The sequence below is a fragment of the Aptenodytes patagonicus genome, chromosome 7, assembly GCF_965638725.1.
Source record: "Aptenodytes patagonicus chromosome 7, bAptPat1.pri.cur, whole genome shotgun sequence".
Taxonomy (NCBI): Eukaryota; Metazoa; Chordata; class Aves; order Sphenisciformes; family Spheniscidae; genus Aptenodytes; species Aptenodytes patagonicus.
In genome coordinates, this window is record NC_134955.1 from 13115766 (window position 1) to 13135153 (window position 19388).

Below are 19388 nucleotides of genomic sequence, written 5' to 3' on the forward strand. Positions count from 1 at the left end.
CAGGTGTTGCTGAAATAGTTTGGTTTATTTAAAACACATGATTTCATGCAATTGTGTCTGATTGTTAGTGCAGCTGTCAACAGCTGCATGCTCATTTAGCTAATTGCATTCTAGTAAGATAGCTAAGCTTATTTTAAGATATGCAGTTGTGTGCTTTTTTAAAGCAACTACACACATTCGGAAGACTTACTGCAGAAAGTTCTGTGCTATCACAACGAACAATCATTGCTCTAGAGGAAATCTGAGAGCTTATAAACAAGACTGCATCAGCCAGCCTAGTGTATGGATAGCATCTGTGAAAAGTTGGACCATGCCACTTAAATTCATATAGTTCTAAAGGCCTTGAAATGGTCTTGTCCTTGGGGTTAGTTTAATCATCTGCTCTTTGGGAGTATTTTATAGTTTGACATGTAAAACTTTCATTTAACAAGCAACTAATTCCTATTGCTGCATCGGTATTCTGGTTGTGTATACAGGAACTATGAGCTTCTGTTACATACTGATCATCTCCTTCAAGAAATATGTATGTGAAATGAGAAATTTGTACAAAGTGGTGTATGTATAAAAAGCATATTAAGAGAGTAGATTATTTATTATGCATGCTAATTCTATATAGAATACTTGTATGTTTTTTACTGGTATGTGTTCGCTATGTAAATACAGTCGACAGTATGAAATTTATAATGCAGTGTTGTTTTTATTTGTTATATAGCTTTATGCCAGTATATACAGGCCTCTAAAACCCGAGATGGTGCCAGCCGTTTCATTTCAAGTGCAACAGAAGGTAAAGGAAAAAGTGTGGGGGAAAAAAAAGCACAATTTTTTGTTCATCTGATACCCTATCTTCATGAGCATTTATGTGGTTCTTGATCTTTTAACCTTCTAGACTCTTTCTTCACAGCTAACTTCTTGTAGTAGATGGTGGATACCCTTTTTTCCTAAGTCTTGAAGAAATTAAGTGATGCCATTTGTATGTCTATCTTAAACTTACATCATCTTTGCATCTTGTCTATTTGTTCTTCAGTAACAAAATTCCACTGAAACTGAACCTTTAGCTATGCTTTAACAAGAATCTGAAATATCTGAAGAGTAGCTTAAAGAATTGCTGTCATGACCACAATCTCAAGATAGTCACGCTTAAGGAAAAGCACAGATACTTAACGACATAGAAATGTTACAATGCTAATCCTTGCTAATATCTGCAGTCTGATTACATGATAACTAACTGTCTTGCATTTTCTGTTTCTCTTAAAAGGAGAGTGTGCTTAATTCACTTATCCTCGCATCTACCTGCTGATGTCCTGCTTTTTGGCCTTGTTTTAGCTTAAAAAGAGAATGAAATATTTACTTCTGTATTTTAATTTCACCTGCAGGGGAGAACTTTGAACAGACTCCATTAAGACGCACATTTAAATCCAAAGTTCTTGCTCGCTATCCTGAAAATGTTGAATGGAACCCTTTTGACCAGGATGCAGTGGGAATGGTCAGTATCACTTAATGGCTTTTGTTTTTTTTAAGACAAAAACCTACCTTAACAATTGAAGGCATTCATCTGTATTTTCTTTGACAAAAAAGTATGAAGTCTGTTATAGATTGGAAATAATCATGAAGTTCTCTAAATTCTGCAGGCTCAAAAGGCCTTTTCATTTAATTGGGATATTTTTTAAAGGAAATTAACTTAAAACTTACAAGTGATAAGTCACTAGGAGAGGTTTTTTTTGTTCTTTTACAACTTTTTTTTGTTACATTCTAGAGAATTGGTAGAGAAATAAATTAGTCTGCAATTAATGAATCTTCTTTGTGCATGATTTTTCTGTTTAATGGAATGTGGTGTGGTTTCTTAATTTAAATAATACATAGTACTTTTCTCTGTCAGGTTTCTGGTCTTGATGACCAAAATATTTTCCTTTATCTGAGTTTGAATTCTGTTACTTTATTCCCATTGATGTTGGTAACAAAATGGTTATGAGTTTCAATAGAAACTGCATACAGCCCTTGTAATGTATTCCTTTAGTTTTTCTGATTTAGATTCATATTACTGTATTGTATAGAGATGTAATGCTTAATAGAATTTGAAGTGAAATGCAGTGGCAGTCTGTGGATTCTAAATCCTATTTTCACCAATGCTTCTGGAGGCAGGGGGAGAGAAAAGTGTGTTTTAATTGATATCATCTTCCCTCCCTCCTTTTTTTTTTTTTTATAGCTGTGTATGCCTAAAGGGCTTGCTTTCAAGACACAAGCAGATTCCAGAGAACCTCAGTTCCACTCTTTTATTATTACTCGTGAAGATGGCTCACGGACATTTGGATTTTCTCTCACTTTTTTTGAGGAAGTTACTAGCAAACAGATCTGCAGTGCAATGCAGACATTGTATCATATGCACAATGCTGAATATGACATTCTTCATACTCCACCCACAAATGACAAAGATAGCTGCAGCAGCACTGGAGACTGCAATGGCACTTCTGTTTCAAAGCTACAGCGTTTTAACTCCTATGACATTAGCAGAGACACACTCTATGTCTCAAAGTGCATTTGTCTGATTACTCCAATGTCTTTCATGAAAGCTTGTAAGAAAGTACTAGAACAACTTCACCAAGCAGTGACTTCACCTCAGCCGCCACCTCTACCTTTAGAAAGCTACATCTACAATATTCTCTATGAGGTTCCTCTTCCTCCAGCAGGAAGGTCATTAAAATTTTCAGGTGTTTATGGACCAATTATCTGCCAGAGGCCAAGCACCAGTGAACTACCATTATTTGATTTTCCGGTTAAAGAAGTTTTTGAATTGCTTGGAGTAGAAAATGTGGTTCAACTCTTTACCTGTGCCCTCTTGGAATTTCAGATACTGCTTTATTCACAGCGTGAGTACTTGGTTTTTGTTTTCTTATCTTGTAGTTGTACTGGCACAAAGTCTTTTAGTTTCTTGAATTTTAAAAAACACAGAACAAAATAGCTGCATTAAAGTGGCATTAGCATGCTAATGCAGTCAGGCTGATCTGTGTGCAGGTTTTCATGGAAAGAACTGGAGTTGCAAAGAGAGCGTTGCATTGGCTCCTGTTTTTAGACACCTAAACTTAAAACTTGGGCTTTCACATAATCTCCTGTATTCATTGGCTGACTGTCCCCTTTATTGTTGTCTCTGGAAATGTGCTGTTGGATAGAGTAGTATGCCTTCTCCCATGTTCCTCTCCAGCTGCTTAGCTGAATTCCCTCCTCTCTGCCAAACTATCCATGCATTTTGAGAAGATACATAGTTGATTATATATGGTTCTGAAGAAGAATTAATGATGCAAATATAATTTTCTCTTTGACTACCCAATGTCACATTTCAGTTGCTACTTTGAAATAAAATTACCTGAAAAAAGTTTTATTTGACTGAATTTAAATCCCAAATCTCTGTTAAGGCCTTGAAACGGTTATTGCTGAAGTCACGTAGATAAAGCTTGCTTTGAAGAGGGATAGGCAGCAGCTAAGCTGAAATAGCATCTGTTTATCAATTAGTAAGTAATGTGCTAGTGGTATCCATTTTCTGTGTTGAAATTTGTGAATACTGGGCTGCTTACTCTGCATCCTGTTACTCTAACACAGAGTATGTGGCGTTATGGCAAAAGATAATTTTTCTACTTTTTTTTGGTCCTAAGCTGGCTAGTTAGTCCAGACCCACCCATCCATAACGGTGTGGTATGAAGTAGACAGACTGCATTTTGAACACTGTTTTATAGCAATGGTAAAGAAGCCTAGAAGTCCCCAAGACAAATCCAGAGGTAGTCCATAGTGTTACTGAAATCTGTTTTCGATATTTTTTTTCCATTGAGCTGTCACTGAAATATGTAGAATACAAAAGGTAACTATTTATAAAATATAACCTGCAGTTATTAGCAACATTCTCCAAGCATGAAATACAGATGTTTGAGTGTTGAGATGTGTGCATAGACTAAAGCCAGAGATGGATTTTGTGTGTATGGTCAAGGTGATTAAAAGTGTATAATGGCAGCAGGGCATTATGTCATAGTTGTTGCATTGTGTAAACACTGTTAACTACCAGAGAAAAACTGTACAGTAATTCAAACACAGTCAAAAAACCCATTGTACTCGATAGTCTTGGGTTTAAAAAACAAATTGCTTTGCTTATTATTCATAGAAAACTAGAAATATTTGCCTAGCAGACAAACTTCTTTTGTGGTTTCTCCAGAAATTGATTAGGCATTTATATACTTGAGATTGAGGGAGAGTTTGTTTACATGGATATATGTCCCACCAGTGGAAGATTCAGACATCAGCTCTTCCATCTGAAGAAGAATGCAGTCCAGTTGGCTTGTAGTTGTGCTTGAGACCTCCTGTGGCGCAAGCCTGAGCTCCTGGCTGGTTGGAAGCGCCGCAAGAAAAGCAATCTGTGCATCACCATAACGGAACAGTGTTCCCTGATCTCTTTTCAGGCCACTGCGTTATAAGAACTCTTTCCTCCTGGGCTGGAACTCGGCTCGCTTCTGGGCTAGTCTTCTGTATTCTGGGTTCTCTTTCCAAGTCATATTAATGGGTTCAACTTTTTTTTCTTGGGCGCTTTTCAAGTGTGTGATCAGTGGCTAATTAAAGAAGCTTAAAACAGGTCTGGAACACTTGAGTTTCTTGTTTGCACGCACAGACATACGGAAGTCAAAGGGATCCATGCGGCTGAAGGCCTGTGGGCCTGGATCTTTGTAACAGTTTCTGTCCACTGTTCCCCCGCCTCACCCCAAGCTTTGTTGCTGAGTTGTGCTGTGTTGCGCCTTATGGAAGTGTCTTGTTTGTCTCAAGTTCTCACCTACAGTTTCTGGCTGAAAAGTCTTCTTTCAGTAGAAAAAGAATTTTAGTTATTTGTTTGCTGACTTTTGGCACTCAGTTTTGGTGAACTAGCTGTGGAAGTGCCTTCTCAGTAGCCATAGTTTTTTGAAATGTAGCTTCTTTTAAGTACTTTCTAAGGGATCTAATCTCCAAACTTTTTTTACCTGCTGTTTTTTCTTAAAACAAACTTTTGCTGCAGTTTGCTAATACTTACTCAGAATACTTTCAAAGCTTCTAGTGAGTTAATAACAAAAGTTACTGCATGCTGCTTAACAGCCAAGTTAAAGACTTTTCTAAAATGCTTTTGATACACATGTACTTTATTTTTGTATTACTTGAAATGGGAGTATGAAGTATTTTGAAGTTGTAGAAAGTCAACTTTTTCTTCCTGTAAATTCTGTTTTTGTCTTTTCTAACCATGATATTATGTTTTCTTCTACATGGCAGTAAATTAGAAAATTGTTTTAGTAAAGTGGTTGCTTGCTTCATGTAAAAGGATGATATCAGTAGGAAAATGGAACTTCTGACTGAGGTTCTGATTGTCTATACCTTTACTTACTGGTTTCCTTCTTTTGCTTTGTTTTGGTTTGTTTAGATTTTTTTTTTTTGGTTGGGTTGGTTGGTTTGTGTTTTAAACTGGTATATGGTCCTAATACATTCTTCTCTTCTGTATGGTTGACTAACATCCCCTTTTTGCTATTTGTAAAACAGGGAATGTTGAATGTAGATACAGGTGATGGTGCACTCAGTTCTAAGTGGAATCAGAAATTGCTTGAATTTTTGTAAGGGCTTGCTCATGTTCTTGCACGTGCAGTAGTGTGAGGTTTAGGTTTTTTCTTCAGAATATAAATCTTAAAATTTTTTTAAGTCCTTTGGGTTTGTTAAATCTCTTGGTGCTCAAGCCTGCGACAGTTGAGGTGGTTGGGATAATTTCTCGTTCTCCTAGGTCAGATGAGATTGTGATACTCACTGCGTGGATTTAGATTTAGAACAGTACGTGCCAGGATCAGAGGGTTTGCTTATAAGACTTACTTTTTAAGAAACAACAAAAAACAACCCCCCCAAAAAACCTCTTGGAGGACTTTGCTGCCAGATGCAATCCTTTTTGAAACAAATTATTTAGCATCTTAAGTTGCAGTCAGTCCTTGGAATAGGAGTACTTCACTTTGCAGTGAATGTGTTCTGCTTTAAGATTCCTTTGACATATTTCTGACTTTATGCTTCTGGAAATTCTTCTTTTGTCCCACTATATTGGCACAGCCTGTATGTTTTCGATCAGTGTAAGCCAAATAGGGAATGAATTCCTAGATTTGATTGTCCTCTTGAGAGAGTTGTCTCCCATTTGGGAAAGTGTTAGAGGAATGCAGGTGCCTATAAGACAGTGAAGAATCTGAAGCTGCTTCCTAGTGCTGAGCCAATGCTGAGGAACTCTGGCAAAGAGACAGTGGTGCTGAAGGAGGCCTTCAGTAGTGCCCTCACCAGATTATTCTGCAGGAGCTGGTTTGCATTCCTGCAATTTATGTTGTTCTTGTATCTGTGAAATAGACTTATCCCTTATCTCTGTAGAGCACCTAGAGCTCTTCTGAAAAGTGTGCACTGAGTTAAGACAGCTGTGAAATCTGCTTGGAGGAGATTTTCTAAACAGCTAAAAACAATAAAAGGAGAAATATAATGCACCACTGCCACAAACTGTGATCTTGAACAGTTTTTATTTTCTGGGTATTTGCTGTCTGCTGCCATTTTTAAGTACAAATAAAGTGGTGTTTTGTTGTTTTTTTTCCCCTTTGCTTTCCTTTTGAATCACTTCTCCCCATCTTTCACTTGCTTAAAATTAATGTTCGCTCTGGAGCTTTAAAGTATTAGTCTTATTTCTTTGCAGTATTAGTCCTGTGTTGCCCAACTCTAATCTCTTATGTAGGACACTTTCTTCTTATGCCTCCAGTGATTTAGGAAACTTGCTGCTTGGTGCAGGCATCTTTAATCAGCCTGTCAGACACAGAAGTGAACACGAATAGGAAGTACTTTGACCCACTGCTTCTACTAACCACAGTTCTCTCTTACTGCGGTTACAGTTTTTTTGAAGTAAAAGGCCCAATTAAAGAAATGTATGTTTTCTCTAAGGAGTCTGACATACTGAATACCTGTGCTCAGAAAAATTTGTTGAAAAATGTTTCTTTTACACCTTGCCTTCTGCTATGAACAGGCATGCCTAAAAGGAACTCTCCAGGCAATGCTTTATTCCAGTGGCTCAACTGCATTGCATGCTACCTGTCCATAGGCACTGCGTATATAATTTTTTCCCCTTCTGCTCCCCTTCAGTTTAAAGAGAAGCTTAATCCTGGCAAGTAGCCCATCTTTCTGGTTTATCCATATGCTTTCTGAAGATCTCCAACTCCACTGTAGGGGCAACACTCTGCCTTAAAGTAGGAGTTGCACATGGAATGGAAATTACTTGACAAATACAACAGCATTTCATTGTGATCCATGAAGTAGGAAGATTAGAAGGAAAAAACTATTCCAGAATGTGATCATGTAATGGTTTTAAATTTGGCCAAGTCAAAGAATTTCTGTAGGCACTTGGTAGACTTTTCTCTGGTAGAATGTGAGAATGGAGATGTGAAATCATGTTTCTTACAGCTGCCACCTTTTTTCCATCCTGCTCCTCTCTTTCCAGACCCAAGACCCCGTGCTTCTTTTTCTTGGACTTATTTGCTTTTACAGAAAAACAAAAATGTCTAGATATACTAGACATAGAAAAATACTAGTGTAAATAACTTCTCATATGTGCTTTAAGGGATGATGTATTTTACCTACAGTAATTGGTTAGAAGAAGAAAAATCAGCCTTTTTCTGTGTCCTTAAGTTGCCATGTTAAAAAGTAGCAGATCTTCTTTTCCTTGCACAGTGATGGGTTAAGTACTTTACAAACTAATAGCACACTAGTGGTATGTCATTTTTTCCCTACTAGTGCTCTTGTACAATAGAAGGCCAAAAGACTGTGTCATTTGCACCAAAGTAAGCATATTCTGGTTTCAAAAACAAGAGCAAGACCACTACTGAAGTGCTTCTTGCCTCTTTTAAATTTTTTGTTATTATTATTTTTAAATCTTACGTAGTGCTTTGGTACTAGAAGTGTGCTGCTTGCTTCTTTTTTAAAACCAAAAAAACTCCATACGCTTTCAGGATAGATATAAAGTAAGAAAACATTTAAGTTATTTTGGTTTATGTTTGCAGGCTTCTTGCCTTTGTCCTTGCCTTTTGCCAACAGCTCCTGACGTGCATAAATGTATGCAGCTTGCAGAATGTAGTCATTGTTACTTGCAGGCTGTGACTGTGCAGCCGAATAGTTGGGAATGGCTTAAGCCATGCGGATATCCAGGATCAGAGAGCTGCATTTGCAGATAACTCAGTTGCAGGGAGGTAGCTGCTCAGTGGATGGAAATTCTGAATTATTAATGTTACTTTTGTAATTAATTTGAAAGGCTAATACTAAAGTTAGCTTAATGACAGAGAGAGAAGTTGTATTTAAATTAGCCAGCAGGATTAGACAGGGGGGTTTTGTGTAGTAGGAAAACACTGTTTCTATTCTGAGACTTGTTCTTTCAAATAAACAGCCTGAATACAAACCAGCTGGAATGTTTCTATATCTATGGCTACATTTAAAGTTCCTTTTAAAGCTGAAGAAAATAGGGTATGGAATGGATTATTCTTCTTCCCAAAGCTTATAATTAATTCATCACTTCTTTGCAGTCAGGCTGTGATTAAAGCTGCAAACCAGTAAGTAATTGTGTAGGCAGAAACTGGTGTCCAGGCAGAATAGGGGAGTGCTGCTGGTGATGTTCATTGATTGTTCCCTAATGTGTTTCAGTCCAAGTAAGCTTTTGGCAAAAACTTTAAACTGTTTAAGCTATTCTCGCTTGTTTTGATTGAAGGCTCATTCAGTCACAGTAGATCTACTGTGAGGCAGTGACAAGTAGCTCTGTGCAGTAACCTTTTCCACCAGCAGAGCTTGATCTGGAAAGAAAAATCGAAAGCCTAGATGGCAGAATTATGACTGATGTTAGCAAAACTTGTGCTGAGTTCCTCTTGGGTTGTGGGACTGTTTGCAGACCCCAAGCTCTGCAACTTTGACTTCAAACAAAATTAATCATGAATGCCAGGAACTGAATTTCTTGGCTCTCTGTCTTCCGCTATCTGAAGTCTGAGTGGAGGATGGCTAAAGAATAGAATTAAAGTCAGAACCTTAGAAAGTGCACAGTTAAGCTTAAATTTTCTCCAGAGTGTTTGTTTAGAACAAATGTTCTTTTTGCAGTTTTCATTTTCATTCTGCAACAGCTTGCAACAGCTTCAGAAACCTCAACACCCGAACCTGTGCATTCAAGTGTCTTTTCAAATTTCACAGTGTCTGTAGTTTTATGAACATTTTAGGAGAAGACATGCATACCCCATACCCCAACACACATATGAAGGATACTGATTTTTTCCCTTCCTCCTATTCCCCCCCCCCCCCCCCCCTTCCTGGCTGGAATTGGATATTATTGCAGTATTATTATAGCTTCACTGAAGGTAGGAATTATCTTAGCCTTGTGAGCTTGTTCTACACTCTTTCCAGCCTGGTAGCTCGAAAGCATTCTGAATGTTTCAGCAGTTGTATTAGACCACACGCTCTGAGTTATTCTGGTGTTGCCACCTCCTTTACAGTGCATAGATATCAAAACCCACTAAAGATGATTCTGTAGTAGAGGAGGGGGAGGTTTTGGCCCAGCATACTGCAATGTTAACTGCTCTAATCACCAGCTGCTGAATAAAAAGATCTTTTGGTATGCATGCTGCACAGGTGCATTTAGCACTGCTGTTAAATTCTAAGAGGAGATGAGTCATTTTTACATTGAACTGAGACTTTGGTCATACATTGCAAAGGATAAACGAAGCTGATCCTTTTTATTTTCTACATAGTTATTTCAGTCGCACTGTTGGGTTGGCTGCTATACAGCATGCTTTATAGACATTTAAACACTCTCTTAAAAAATGTTTATCTGAGAGATACCAGATGCCTTGGGTTTCATCCAAGGCTTCCATAGAAAGCCATAAGCACAAAGAAAAGAAATTATTTCCAATGTGTTTCTTAGCTGATTACAATACTGCTTCCATACTTAAACTGGTGTTCTTGGTAACCCTGGTATAGGTAGCAGAGGGTGACTTAATGGATGCTAAGACTCAATTTGCTCATTTCCATATGACTTGTAGAATGACCTACTTTGTGTTGAGCTCTCTTTGTTGTTTCAGCAAAATGTGCTCGGGTGTACAAGTCTGGGCTTTCATTAGGATGCTGCTCAGCTAGTACTGGGTTTTGTGGTTTCTGTTTTAAAGCAAGCTCTCATTTCTTTAACTTAGATTAATTTACTTAAAAATGTTCGTGAAAGAAATATTATTTTTTTCTTGATCTTTTTCAGATTATCAGAGACTGATGACTGTGGCAGAGACCATCACAGCACTAATGTTTCCATTTCAGTGGCAGCATGTGTATGTTCCTATCCTTCCAGCATCCCTCCTTCATTTTCTAGATGCTCCTGTCCCTTACCTCATGGGCTTGCACTCTAATGGGCTGGATGACAGGTCTAAGCTGGAACTTCCTCAAGAGGTGAGAGGAGCTCATCTTGATTGATTAAATATTGTACGTGACTATGAGGGAAGTGAGAAATGAGGCAAAACACTAGTGCTAATTGTAACAGCCATTGTGAAGTTCTCGCTGGCTCTGGTTTGGGATAGCTCTTACTTTACTTTTTGGAGATGCTGGAGTGAATCTGGTGAAATAGATGAATAAACCCCTGTTTTGGAAATTGTATGCTCTGATAAAATTAAACTGTAATTTTACAGGTATTGATGCAGTGGGATTACAGGAAGAACACTTCTGTGCTGCAAAACTTAGCTCTGTAGTGCTAGGAAGCGCAAGAAAGTGCGGTGTGAATTCACCAACTGTGGCCAAAAGGCCATACAGCTGGTTTTGCGTGGTGCTGAGTGAACAAAGCTTGACTGGCTTCAGCCCTGTGCTGTGCTTGGGCTGGTTCCTGGCTGGGTTTCCCCGCACTGCATTTCTGAGTTGGGGTTGGCTTACATGGACCCAGCCTGTCAGGTGTCTGCACCAAAACTATTTAAAATTTTCTTCTAGAATGCATCCTTCAGTCTGCAGCAAAAGTCAGCATCTACTTGAGCAAACCGGTGTTCATTGCGATAGTGCTTAGGAAGTCCTCCCTTGTAGTGAGGTTCTGTTAACACTAGCCACTGTATAAAGGAGAAGCAAATGGTCTTTAAAGGTCCTGCAACTCATAGATGGGGCTGGGACTACGTTCAAACTGTATTTACAGTTTACTTTATTGCACTGTTCACTTCACAAATATTCTTTTTAGGGACATGCCAAGAGAGAGTTTAAGAGCTGGTTGTGAGGATCAGGGGACCAAGAGTGGTTGAGCACTACCTGATGTAGCAAAGGAAATGACTGCAGGAGCCAGTAACCACCTGTGGGAAGTATGTCAGGTGGCTGGCGCCTGGCTGGCTCGTGAGGCAGTTCCATCAGTCATCTGAATGACTTCTCTCATCGAGCACCATTGAATGGTTTATTTGCTCTTCTATATAGAAAATGCTGAGTGTTACAGTATGGGCTGGCTGGCTGTTGTCAAGAAGCTGGACACCCCTGTGGGAAGCGAGTGCTTGCAGAGTTATTAGCTGTGGAACAACACAGCTCTGGCCCCTGCTAGAGTCTGCTTACTTGTAGGTGTAACTTTGCGGGAGAGGGACTGGATAAACCGTGGGAAACACCCCACTTATAGGCACTGGTAGGATTCTCTAATCTCTGCCATTTTCTCTGGTTGTCTGTTTTCTTCTATTATCATTTACATTACCGGGAAAGCAGAATTGTGGCAGGCAGAGGGTTTTGTGGTGGTGTTTTTTATTTTCATTATCAGGCAGTGCTGCAACATAGCTTGACACAAAAAAAACTTCTTAAAAAAGCTGTGTGAAATTAAAGACAAGATATTTTTGTGAACCTCCAGTCTGGTCACCATGCCAACGTTGCTCTTTTTCTGAAATCCATATGCTGATAGTTTTCATTTGTTTTTCCTGGCAAGTTCAAAGGAAAATTTCTCTTCAAATGGTGTTATTTTTTCTATGAAAACTAAAGTATTTAATCTCTTGATTTTTCTTTTCTCTCTCTCTTTTTTTGCACTGGCATAATTATTAACAGAGTAATGTATGTTCTTGCCATGAAAACAGTCTATTGCTTTGGTTTGCTACATTTTTACAAAATTTTGGATGTACTGACAGGCCTAATTAATATGGTTAGTATACTTTTTAGAGAAGATAGCTGGTAAAGTAAAATGCGTGTGTGGATATGTGTTAATATGCACCATGGATGTTTTCACTATTATAACAAGCTTCTAAAAGACTGTCCTCCTTTTGTAAAGAATTTCCTCATTTTAAAATCACTGTAATACTTCCAACTAAATAAACGTATTTTAATTTCAAGTAGATATTTCAATTATTTAAAAGGTAAATGGTTTTGAAGAGCTTTATCAGCTTACTTTGGAGGTTTAAAGTAAGGTAGTTGATCTATTTTTAGATGTTAAAAATGAAATCAAAGTAGTATTAAAATAATCTGGCACCTCAATTTACATTTTGTTTTCCAGATAGCCTTTTATGAAGGTGGAGGAGTAGATTTTTGATAGTATCTTACAGACATCAGAATTGTCTGGGAGGGCAGGACACACAGGACTGAGATACCGGCAGCAGTGTGCCCATGTGATGGAATTTGCTGGGCTTAAACTTGTCCTTCTGAAGCTTCAGCTTTTCTTTCTTATTCAAAGAGCGAGCTCTTAAAGCTTTGTACACGATGAGTATGACAGTCTGAGATACCCACTTGGTAGTCACTGCTGAGTAAGGTTTCTTGTGAACTGCTGAAGTCCTTAGCACTGCAGGCTGGGAATGTAGCTATGGCATAGAAATGGACTTGAACATGTGCTGGAGATTTCAAAGATGAATGAGAAGTTATCCTATACCAATAGATTTGCTTATCTGAGAGGCAAAGTAGACTGGGAAGAACAGGAGTTCACTATTACTGAGATTTTCATTGTAGAGTGTTTACTTAAAAAACAAAAACAAAACAAAACAAAAAAAACCAAACCCTAAAACACCAACCCCCCAAAAACCCCCAAAACCTGCTGTTGCAACAAAAAGTAAATATACCATTTTAAAATGTAAAGCAGAATTCAAAGTGCATGCTGGTCTCACTAAGTGAAACTATTGGTCTTACCAGTATTTCTGATACTAGTACTTTAATCGGTCACCTTTAATATATTTAGAATTGCAGATTACAGGTTCATCTCAAAACTACTTTGCTTTATGATTAGGCTTTCAGATACCCCTCACTTAAAGAGCCAAAGAAGCTCTACGCTTAATTCCTGACAGAGAAACTGACAAGGAACGTGCATAAAATGTGTTGTTGTAGAACAGTAGGAGAGGGCATATGGATTCTATTATTTGTACTTCAATAAAGACAAATTTATCATCAGTAACAAAAAGGATATTAATATTTAATATTGCTTATCTCTAAAGTTTGGAATGTATATGATCCTTTATGAAATCATCAGGGTTACATGAGGAACTTAATTTCCAAGTCCTGCCTCTAGGTGCCTGATTCATAGGGATGGTAAGTATAAGAATTTTTCTCACTTATCGCAAAGGGTATATAAAGAGCTGTTCTACGTTCTAATTTATTCTGAGTTCTGGGAAAAAAAAAAATCTTTTTTTTTCTTTTCTTTGTCTTTAAACTGCATAAAATGCATCTCTGTTGCTAATCTATTTACATGGATGCATGGGACAGCTGCTGTTAAAGAAAGCAATATCTAATTTAGTCAAGGGCCAAAGAAGTGAGCTTTGACAGAAAATCTAGTTAGTGCTTCTCAGTTGAAGGGCATTGTGGAAGAATATAATATTGCTATCTAGCATAGCATGGATGCCTCAGTGTCACTCGACTTCTTGGTTGTTGTTTTATATTGAAGTTTTAAAAATACTAATTTGTCTTGCCCAAAGTGTTTTAGGCTAATACATGTGAAAATACTGTCTGTCCTAACTTGGTCAGGTTTCGTTTAAGTCTTGCACACATATGCCATAAGGATTGTTTTGGTTTGCTTGTGGTGGCTCCATATTTTGGTCACATCTGGTGCTTTAAGGGAATGCTTTACCACGGGAGCATGGAACCCCAGCTGTGTCCTAGAAGTTGATGCTTTGTCAGATGATTATAATCTTCAGCAAAATAACTGCATTAGTACAAAATTCAAGTTTAGACTATCCCTTGTGTACATCAGGAAACAGGGCCTGATGGAGAGAGAATTCCTTGAAGTTCACCAATGACTTGAAGACCTGACTTTCTGTGGCCCAGTAAAATTGTAGAAAAGACTCGAGGCTTACTGTAGCACTGAGTTTCTCATACGTGTCAGTGATACAGTGCACTTAAAGTTAGGCTTCCTCTTATATTTATTGCTGCTTTGCTGAGGGCTCTTTCTGTATGCATGAGCGTCCTTGTGGTTTCACTGATAGCTGCATCAGAGGCTTGTAAGGAACCCAGAAGAGAAAGGGGGCGGGGGGGGGACGGACATGGGAGAAGTGGTGCTAGAATAAGGTGCTGCAGAGATCAAAGGGGAAGGGAAGAACATGTAGCTGTTTCAGATGTTGCTGGCAGAAGTGTGGTTTGTTTATCGGTAAAATTGATAAAAAAAAGTGGTTAAACTAGCTTTCTTGCAGATCATAAACCCAGCAAGTACTAAAATAAGATTGTTTTTTTAATGTGTCTTTGAATTTCCTTTTAAAGAAACTTTTGCAGTGCTATAGCAATATATTTTTAACAAGCAAGTTAATCTGGGCCATTTCATGCTACTGGATTTGCATGTGCATCTCACCACTCTGTAATGCAGGAGAATGGTGGAAATTTAAATTATTTTGAGTGGTTGAAAGATCTTAAAAGCTAAAATCCGGTTTTCTGCTAATATAAGACAGATACATATTCTCAGTATTCTTATTTCAACCATTAAAAAGATCTTATTCAATGCTAAATCTTAACAAATTCTGTGGGTTTTTATTTTTGTATGTTGTTTTAGAAGATAAGAAAGATCTCTTGAAAGGCCTTTTTTCCTCTTGATGTCAACACATTTAGACCAGACTGACCAAGATAACTATTTTGAAAGATAATCACTGCTTTGTATGCATTCTTAGGCTATCTGCTGGTGTGATAGATCCTTGATAATACTGCAAACTTATTGACAGACTTCAGTTTTATGTTTTCCTGTACTTCAGTGCTAAACAGTCGCTTGAGGAGTTAAATTCATGTTTCTGAAAGCTGCAGCTGTAAGTTGTTCTCAGTCACAAATTCTGGGTTGACCAGAATGGTCACAGGACCATTGTAAACACCTTTTTCACAAGCCAGCCGTGTGTGTATGACATAACCATGTTTTCTGTGTAAGTGAAGTGGGTGGTTATTTGCAAGGTTGGGACCTAATACATAAAGATGATAACTGCTGTAGAAATGCTGTAGATGAATGGTTTTTAGTTTTTCAATGCTGCATTCAAGAAGAAGTCTTAACTCAGAACCATGTTTCAATATGACTGTCTAGGAGGGGATGTGAAAACCTGTATGTAACCTATAGTTTGAGCACCTGTGCTGCACAGAGGATTCAAGTAGTGGTGATTGTGCTATCAGAACTGACTGTTCTATATTGTTGTAGGCATCTATTTGCATACCATGTAATTATGTATTAATGTTTAAAATAAAGCATATTTTCTCTTTAAGATGTCAGTGGGGTGGGGAGTTTACTCATTATTAGTGAATATTAGTTCCTCCTTAGACATCCTTTTGGCAGAACCTAGATCACTTCCTTCTATATTTTTGAACAGAGCTGAAAGGAAGGATATGGGCTTGATGCAGGCATTGCTAGATATCTGTGGGGGTTTGGCCCTTATTGTACTTGAGGTCAAACTAAAGAATTGCAATTGTCCTCTGGCTTTGGAATTGATGGGTGTAGTCCAGACCCCACTAAGCCAATGGAAAGTTGTGCTGTTGACCTCAGGGGACCAGGCTTTGGCATCAGATACATGAACATTGACTTATTTGCATCCACACTTCTAAGGTTTGTAAGACTTTCACCTGGACACCCTGTTATTTGTGATGATAAAAGTTTGTGGGAAAGACAAGTTTTTAAATTAGGATGTGACACCCTTGTTCCATGTGACACCCTTGTTCCTTAGTGTAGTGTCTCAGGAGAATCGTTTTATTGTGATGATGTTATGTGCCCTTTCTTGTAACAATCTGCTATTAAAGTCGTGTAACTATTTGAGGTTTTCTTTTGGTCAGAAAACCGATACCTCAGCAACAAATAAAAGAATATTTGACTGTTCTAGACACCTGAAATACCAAACAACTAACTTAAGGATGTTCTTTCAATTGTATCTCTATTTACACATGTTGCTAAGTATCTTGTCTTTATATCATTTATATAATTAATTTTGTATGTATAAAATGATGATCAGTGTATCCATAGAGGCTTACGTACAGAGCTGTCAGCTATTCACAACTTGCTCAACTCTGCTGCCTCCAGAAACAAAATAAGTAAAACTTTGTGATCAAAGAACTCCTTTATTTTTCTACTTTGTGTACTTGCCCAGTTCCTAGCATGCAAAGTGCTTTGGATGGCCATGATTTCATAAAAAATAAGTGCCATTTCATTTCTCTTGCTTTTTAAAATAAATTGATGGTGGGGACCCCTCTATCCTTACTGGTATTCCTTTCTGTTGGATCTGTAGTGTAGCAGCATTGTGAGACTGACTGTTTTGGTGTCTGCTACTGGCAGTTTATTTACTTGGGATTTCATTTTTACAGAAAAATGTTGTTTTGGTACCTCTTGAAGTGCTTGTGAAGTGAGGTTTCTTTGCCATTTCTGTTCCCTGGGGAACATGGCCTTTTCTGAAGTGCTTACGCAGTTCTTGAGGATGACCTCAGTCTCCCTAAGTTAAGGGAGGCTAAAGCCACTTACTGAATCTCCTTTGCTTATGCTGCTCTGGGTAGTCCTCTAACTTATGGGTTACTAACCGGGCACTGAATAAGTGTAGAGTGTCCCCAAAAATACTTTTTACACTCTTTACAGTATTGCTGCACACTAACTTTTTTTTTTAATGCTTCTATATAGGGCAAATTCTGAGAAATGTCATAGTAAGTTGCATGATAAGCAATCATTGTTAGTGGCTTAGAGTGTTTAAACTATGTGTATTGCTCTTAAAGAGAAACTCTCCAGAAAGGATATTTAACTGTTGGAAGAATTAGCCAAATGAGCCTAGATACTTATAAGCAATTTTAGCAAGCATTAAATTTGGCTTTTTATTCATTGGCAAGGAGTTTATTTTAAGTGTGAAGACTTGAATCTCTACATTAGTAAGGTTAACATTTGGTTACTTTTTGGCCAAGCACTTTTTAGGTACAGCCAAGCTTAACCAAGAGCGATGTTTTCTGCAGAATCTGTGCTACAGCAAGATAATCCAAAAAAGAAGGGAAGTTGAATGTCATCAATAAAAGAGAGTTTAAAAAGGAAGAAATGCAATTAAACTGCTTGAAGAGTTTCTTAATGAGTCTGTCTTGATATTTCTCAGACAGCTTGTGACAAATTAAATGTGTTTTGTTCTTCCCTCAGCACTGATTGGCAGGCATTGTGCCTAGTTTCAAGGCTTTATTTTTCTCATGTCCTGAAGTGCTTTCAGTGTTCCTGATAAATATTAGCTGACTTGACTTCTAATCATCACAGAACCATGTGTATAGTGGGGGTCTTGAAGTTACTAAATTCAGGTGCTTACTTAAAACATGAGAGTTCTTGTGTACATACTGTCCCTTTGTGCTGAGTATTTCTTTGAACGAGAAGCAGATGCACTCTGCGTGCATCCCTAGCCTACCACTGGAGCTGCCTTGCTAGGTAGGCACGCACAACACCTGCTGTGTTTGAGTGTTGTGGTTTAACCCCAGCTGGCAACTAAGCACCACACAGCCACTCGCTCACTCTCCCCCGGTGGGATGGGGGAGAGAATTGGAAGAGCAAAAGTGAGAAAACTCGTGGGTTGAGATAAAGACAGTTTAATAGGTAAAGCAAAAGCCGCACATGCAAGCAAAGCAAAACAAGGAATTCATCCACCACTTCCCATCGGCAGGCAGATGTTCAGCTGTCTCCAGGAAAGCAGGGCTCCATCATGTGTAGCGGTTACTTGGGAAGACAAAACGTCATCACTCCGAATGTCTCCCCCTTCCTTCTTCTTCCCCCAGATTTATATGCTGAGCATGACATCATATGGTGTGGAATATCCCTTTGGTCAGTTGGGGTCAGCTGCCCGGCTGTGTCCCCTCCCAAATTCTTTTGCACCCCGAGCCTACTCGCTGGTGGGGTGGTGTGAGAGGCAGAAAAGGCCTTGACTCTGTGTTGTCACTGCTCAGCAATAACGAAAACATCCCTGTATTATCAACACTGTTTCCAGCATAAATCCAAAACACAGCCCCATACTAGCTACTATGGAAAAAATTAACTTTATCCCAGCTGAAACCAGGACACTGAGCAATGTTGATACTGGGGAAATCTAAACAATGACACCTGCCCTATTTAAAAAAATAAAAACTTTTTCTAGGCTGCACCAGAAGCTGTTTCAGAATCAAGGTCTTAGTTCTATTTATTGACCTTGGATTCTTTTGCAACACCTAATTCAATTTGTGATTTAATTTACAGTAAAGGATCTATATGAGAGCTACTAAACTGTTTTATATGCATTCCTTTGAGCATAAGAAATAAATACCAGTATTAAAATGCTAAAACATCAGGAAATGGAGAACTGGAATTCTTCTTTTTACCTTTGTAACTATGCGTAATATTGTAGCAGAGCATAAATTGGACTTTTACATGCAAAGTTCTGTGCAAATCTAGTGTAATATGTCCAGTGGAGCTCTGCTTTAAGAATTACAGTGTTTTTTTTGAATTTTAATGTTGAAGTTCAAGAAATCAAACACAACAGATATTTGTGTTTTAAGGAGAATTGATATCCTAACTGTTCTGTAGAAATGCCAAGAGAGCTAAATCTGTCACAAGTATTAAATGTATGTTTTCACACCAGTTTACTTAAATGAAGGGGTCTCGTCAGGCACAGTTTATCCTAGTCTACCTATGAACAGTCTCATAGCAAAATCTTACAAGAACTGCTTTGTCTTTACTTGATGCTTCACTGCTTGTGTACATTGCTCTGATTTCTGGGATTATCCATAATTCATTCAGTGTGAGGTTAACCTCTTCCAATTCTCTTTTTCCTATTAAATTGTGAGAGTGCTTCCATCCTTCTGCACTTACTGAATCATAAGAAATAACTGGAGATTTGTTAGTTCTCATGACTTGATATGTATTTTGCTGCAAAGCTATAGTGAAATCTGAGTTCAGGTGTGCCTCTTAGAATAATGTGAGGAAGCTAGGTTGAAGCACCATAATCTGGGTGAAGGGATTT

The 19388-nt window shown here is 38.2% G+C and overlaps 1 protein-coding gene across 5 annotated transcripts in view; it reads left to right on the plus strand.

Annotated features, from left to right (window-relative positions):
* The window catches only part of DENND5A (DENN domain containing 5A), a 73443-nt gene that overhangs the window by 21671 nt on the left and 32384 nt on the right, over positions 1–19388 (plus strand). For 3 of the 5 annotated variants that reach the window (XM_076344028.1, XM_076344023.1, XM_076344025.1), the window contains exons 2-5: positions 713–784; positions 1374–1483; positions 2204–2864; positions 10277–10464. In XM_076344028.1, coding sequence (XP_076200143.1) covers positions 713–784; positions 1374–1483; positions 2204–2864; positions 10277–10464 — 1031 coding nt within the window. The remainder of the gene's footprint in view (positions 1–712; positions 785–1373; positions 1484–2203; positions 2865–10276; positions 10465–19388) is intronic. The other 2 variants (XM_076344024.1, XM_076344026.1) reach the window with 1 other exon arrangement.